Source organism: Bos indicus, chromosome 12 (genome assembly GCF_029378745.1).
Source record: "Bos indicus isolate NIAB-ARS_2022 breed Sahiwal x Tharparkar chromosome 12, NIAB-ARS_B.indTharparkar_mat_pri_1.0, whole genome shotgun sequence".
Lineage (NCBI taxonomy): Eukaryota > Metazoa > Chordata > Mammalia > Artiodactyla > Bovidae > Bos > Bos indicus.
The window spans coordinates 75,200,738-75,206,737 of record NC_091771.1 but is presented as its reverse complement, the minus strand read 5'-3'; the positions used below and the strand labels follow the sequence as shown (position 1 = coordinate 75,206,737).

Genomic DNA, 6,000 nt, shown 5'->3' with positions numbered 1-6,000 from the left:
TTTTTCTTTGGGAAAGAAACTTACTTTCCCTAAGTCTTACTCAGGGTGGAAGCCTCAGTGCACTCTGAGTCAATCGGTGTAGGCCTTGGGAAAGAGAGGATTGGTAACATTTCTTCCAAACCACCAACTTCAGTGGATGGTGGATCAAGAACTATGGAGACATGATTTTTTAGCTTGGCCTCCACCATGTTTAATTTTTTACTCCAAGGAACATTCCAACTTCTAGAGGGTAGAGGTGTAGTGAGGCAGTGCTCTCGGGAGCTGAGAGCCTGCAGAGCTGCCAAACCTGGTTTCTTTGTGGTACTCCAGCCAAAGCTGGTTTCCATTCCCTGGATCTACGTGTAGAGTTTGGGGTAGAAAAGGGTGGATGTGTTTGTGCCAGTGTCTTGCTTCATAAGGATTCATGAAGAAGGTGATGAAAGCGTGTCTCCCATATGTGAACCACATTGACTTTCTATTGGGCTGGGACATTGAGAGTATGGGGGACAGGGGCAGGCTGCCAGCAGGCTTGTTCCTGTGGAAGCAGATTTCTTCCTCTTCTTCTGCCACCTTTTTCTTTATTCATCTTAAGGCTCAGTTGGTATTGAGCCTGTTCGTGATATTTGTTGAGCATCCATGGGGTGCTAAGCACAATGTACTAAGGCTTTACTATGTTTGAATGGAAAATTTTGCCTTAAGGTTAAACTGTTGCCTGCTTGTCTTATAGGAGATAATAAATCTGCATACTTTTAAATTAGTCACGAATGTAGCATTTTGTCAAAATGTATTTTAAATATGCTAATGATAAAAGTAAATCTTATGTAAAGAAAAACTGACATTTCTAATTAAGACTTTTTTCTTTTCTTTTAGGAAGGCACCAGAGTAGTTCAACCCATATTTTTGGGGAAAATGATTAGCTATGTTGAAAAGTACCATCTTTCCGATTCTGCCACTTTGCACGAAGCCTACGGCTATGCGGCAGGGCTGAGCGCCTGTGTGCTCGTGTGGGCCGTTCTGCACCACTTGTGCTTCTACCACATGCAGCGTGTGGGGATGAGGGTGAGAGTAGCCGTGTGCCACATGATCTACCGCAAGGTGAGTGTCGCTCGGTACCACGGTGTGTTCCTGTCTTGAGGGATCAGGAACATTTGGGGAAAGTTCTCTGTAAATTACAAATTTTGTATCTGGGATTGTTTACACCTTCCTAGAGAAGTTTGCTTTTGCATCAAGCCAAGTTTGTTGTTGTTGAAGCAAACTTTACCAATAAATAATGAAAAGTTTTCTTTTGAGATCGTGTGGGCTGTCCTTGACAACTTTTAGCCATAGGCTGTCACATAATAACCACTAAATTTGTACTGTAAAATATTAAATTAATATTCAAGAATAAGTATGAAAAGTATCAAGTTGATTTTCAATGTCTTCATGCCCAAATCCCACAGTGCTGTTTACGGAAATTTTTTGTTGTTGTTCATTAATACCTTCAGGTACATCAAATTTGTATTTAAAAGTGAGCTTCAGAGATTGTATCTATAAAACTATATCTAAGAGCAGAGAATGTATTTGATAAAGGGACTGATTCTAATTTTAAAAGACCCATCTAATTATATTCAATATAATTATGTTTGCTAGGGAAAAATATAAAGAGAATTCATGCTACATATAGACTCACTCCTTATATTTTATAGATAATTTTTGTTAATTGTATGAAAGAAGATAGGATATTTGAGATGAAACTTGAAATTTTACATTGTTTTATGAATTCTAGAGATAATTTGTTGCTCTTCATTTAAATTATTTTAATACAATATTTCCTTTTATTTTTAGTATGCATTGTAGCAGTTTTAATAAGAACTGATTTAATGTGTTTAGTGATTTTGTATTGAGGAATGCCATGAAATTATTCCATAGTTTACCCTTGTCTAAACTAGTATAAAAAGAGTGAGGCTTTCAGGTATCTTTACAAAGGTATTGCCACAGATATATCAGTGTCAAGAGCTGAAGGGCTCTGTATAAACTTGATCCTGGATATGTCTTTGCCTTAGACTGTTTTAAAAAAAATCCTTATTTAACTGTATTGTATCCTTGAAATTTTCAAAGAGAGTAGATCTTAAATGTTCTCACCACACATGTTAAATAGGATAACTATATTAGGTAGTAGATACTTTAAGTGGTTTTACTACAGTAACCATTTCCCAGTGTGTATTTATACCAAAGTATCATGTTGTAACCTTAAACATATGCAGTTTTTATTAATAAATAAACTCCTCATTGAAAGACAAAACCAAGCAGCTTAAATTGAAAATATTGCTTCTTTACCTGGCTGCTGCTTATCTAGAGCTTCTGCTTCTTCAGAATACTTTTTTCAGCAGGAAGTGAGATGTCTTCTCATTTTTCCTTGAGCAGAGTCTTGTACTTTTCAGGATTGTGTGAAACTGGGGACCTGGCATCTCACTGTCTTGTCTGACAACAGCATCTGAGCTACTTTCCTTCTGGGTGATGTGGAAATTGCAACTGTGCCTGCAAACTGCAGTCAGAGGTCTTCACTGTCATTTATCATCATCTTTGTTAATCTGTTGCGTCTTTAACCATTTAGGAGATGGATACTCAGATTTCCCCACAAATTGGCTAAATGTTTGTCTTTCCAGATCATACTTAACTCTCATAATGGTTGTGAAATTTTACCTGAACCGTGTTGTGAAAGCTTAAGTTAGGGGTAAGGTGGTGGTTTACTCAAAGCTCACTCTGCTTCACAGGTGAGCCATTGTCTACCTGTGTTTCTTCCTCTTCCCACCACACTTTGGAATCTTGCCTTTGGGAAATGTGATCTGACCTGGCACATTGGCTTATGTGAATGTAAATATCTCCCAAGAAGTTCATTTACTGCCTTGATTTTACCTAAATGTTGGCCCTTATATGAAGTCAGGACTTATGGGGATTATAACATAGACATAACTTGAAATTCCAGAAACCTGGAAAAGACAATTTTCCTCACACACAGCCTTGCATCTAGAGTCCTGCTGGGGTGCAGAAACAAGACACTTCTTTTCAGGTTACAGGTGGGCTGATTCTTTAGGGCACAGCTGGTGCTGCCGAGCAGCTCTGAAAGGCCCCTCTGAACTTCCATGGTTCATGCTCAGGCCCCACCTCCTGATCCCTGATCCTGGGGAGGAATCAGATTGGGCATTAGAAATGGAGTGGCTGCTAAGCCCATAGCCATAGTTTGTTCTGACCATGGATTCCCGGCTGGGGCAGGTCTCCAGGAGGTCTCTAAGGCTGCACATATTCCACTCCTAAAATGGCCCATTCAGCATTTCATGCTCTTTGCAGCTGAATTTTGAATGATTGTGAAGGAGGTATCGTATATAAAAATGACTTGCCATTTCCACAGCTTTGGTAAAATTACCTTTGGCTTTTGATCATTGTGGTGGTGGTGGTGGTAAAATACACCCAGTGTAAAGTTGACCATTTTCACTCCTTTTAAGTACAGCATTTAGTGACATTAGGTACACTCACATTGTTGTGTAGCCATTACCATTATTCATCTCTGGAACTTTTTCTTTTTCCCAAACTGAACCTCTGCATCCATTAAACACTAACTCCCCAACCCCTCTCCCCGCACCCAGCACTATTCTACTTCTTATCTCTGTGAATTTGAGTACTTCAGTACTTCATGTAAGTGGAATCATACAGCGTTTGTCATTTTATGTGAGGCTTAAGTTCTGTAGCACGATGTCTTCAAGGTTCATCCATATTGTGGCAGGTGTTAGAATTTAATTCCTTTTTAAGGCTCAATAATCTTCCACTGTAGGCCTATGCAACATTCTGTGTGTTTGCTCATCTGTCAGTTGTTTCCACCTTTTAGCTATTGTGAACATTGCTGCTGTGAATATGAGTGTACAAATTGTCTGTTCAAGGTTGTGTTTTTAGTTTTCTTGAGTGTATCCTTAGTAGTGTAATTGCTGTATTGTATGCTAATGTCATGTTTAATTTTTGAGGAACTTCCGTATTCTCTTCCATTGTGGTTATATCATTTTACCTTCTCACTTGATCATTGTTTTCTTCTTTACTTGAGGAGTAAAGAAAAAGTTTCTTATGAAGTATGACATTTTGTTTGGATCAGTGGCTCTAGTTGGTGGTCTGTTGAAGCAGCTCCTGGTATCTTTTCAGCTTCCTCAGATCTCTAGGGCATTTTTCTTACTAAATAAAGGGATTGAGCAACACAGGTTGTGTATTTTGTAAAATCAGCAGACTGGCATCAAGACCACAGTTTCCTCACAGGAACGGTGTTTTGAACATCATACTTGCTCATTTGAGAATGAGGAAACTAAGCCCAAAGTGTTTAAATATTGTTACCCACAGAATGAATGATTGAATCCTAGTCTCTGAATTTCTTTCCTAAGGCAACCTCTCCAGTCTCATCCAATTTGGCTAAAAATTACTTAGTTGACTCCTAAGTCTAAACCTACACCCTTTAACCTTCAGACAGGTGCAAGTTCACTGAAACAGGGGGTGGATTTTGCTTTTACCTCCTGCTTCTCCCTTTGCTGTCCTTGTGGTTGAGGCTGCCACCACACTGAGGAGTTAGAAGCTGAAGAAGGGTCCCCAGAGCCCTGCTGTCAGGGGTCATCCTGCTCCTGCTGACACCACTCAAGACCCCTGGAACACATGCTCCATTGTGTTATGTTCTAAGATGACTTGGTATCACCTTAGGAATCCGGATCTCTGTCTCCCTCTCTCATTTCAGGCCCTTCGCCTGAGTAGCCCAGCCCTGGGGAAGACCACCACAGGCCAGATAGTCAACCTGCTGTCCAACGATGTGAACAGGTTTGACCAGGTGAGCTGCCCCTGAGGGATCCTCTTCCATTTCCTGTTTTTCTCACTGGGTTCAGCTTATTGGGATGCCAGGTGCCAGGGTTTGGTGTCAGCCAGGGTTCTGTTGAGGATGTAAGACAAAGGTTCTATTTATCCAACTTTGACTTCTCTGTGTGCAAATTCAATGTAATTGTATGTATTGTTTCATAAGTGAGAGTTTTGTTTTTCTAATAACAAATGGCAGCAGTGTTCTTGCCCAGCTTGGTTAGTGTCCTAAAGGGTCCTCCTGGAGGGGCCCTTCTTGGCACGTGGTGTAGGTGTTGCTGAACTGTCTTCCTCCTCCTCTAGGTGATGAAGGCCTGGTAGTCAGGGATTGTTTTTTCCCCTGTACCCTGTTCAGTGCCTGCTGCATAGGGAGCCTTCAAGTGGGTGGTCCCCAGACACAACCTCCTCTCTGCTATCCCCACACACTCTTTTTCCACTGACCTTAAGCATAGATCACATGACCCAGAACATCATAGCTGTTGGTCAGATCTGTGTTGTAGTAGACACTTCTCTTTCCAGTATGCATTCATAAAACATGAAGTAAGGCCTCTACTCACTTTCAGGGATGAATAAAGCTTAGTTTCTGCCCTGTAGAAGCCACAATCTATCATGGAGGTGAATACACAAGTAATTACTGGAGAGAGCAGTAGGTACCATAATACAGGCTTTCCTGGGATGCTGGGGAGCCCAGGGGAGATGGGAGCTAAACTCTGGGATGAGAGCATTTGGAGAAGCCCTGAGCTCATCTGTGTTGTGGTCAAAATCCACATCTTCCTTCATTGCTGCTGGTCTGATTCTCCTGGGACATCCCTGAAGTCAGCCCTGTGCTGCCCTGAAACAGTGTCATCTGAGGTGGACACTTGGATTTCTGCTTTAGCAGGTTTAAAACCCAGTGAGGTCATTTCTATTTAGGTTTCTGTTTTTTCCTTCAGAGCATATTGTCTCTATACTCTGTCCTTAATGGCTTTTATATCATCCCAAAGAGAGGCTATGCTAAAGAATGTTCAAACTACTGCACAATTGCACTCATCTCACACGCTAGTAAAGTAATGCTCAAAATTCTTCAAGCCAGGCTTCAGCAATACATGAACTGTGAAATTCCAGATGTTCAAGCTGGTTTTAGAAAAGGCATAGGACCAGAGATCAAATTGCCAACATTTGCTG

The 6,000-nt window shown here is 40.9% G+C and overlaps 1 protein-coding gene across 1 annotated transcript in view; it reads left to right on the top strand.

Moving 5' to 3' along the window:
- Window positions 1-853: 853 nt before the first annotated feature.
- The window catches only part of LOC139186166 (ATP-binding cassette sub-family C member 4-like), a 54,663-nt gene continuing 49,516 nt past the window's right edge, over window positions 854-6,000 (top strand). The window contains exons 1-2 of the mRNA XM_070799969.1: window positions 854-1,074; window positions 4,724-4,813. Of these exons, the coding sequence (XP_070656070.1) occupies window positions 889-1,074; window positions 4,724-4,813 (276 nt within the window). The 5' untranslated portion in view covers window positions 854-888. The remainder of the gene's footprint in view (window positions 1,075-4,723; window positions 4,814-6,000) is intronic.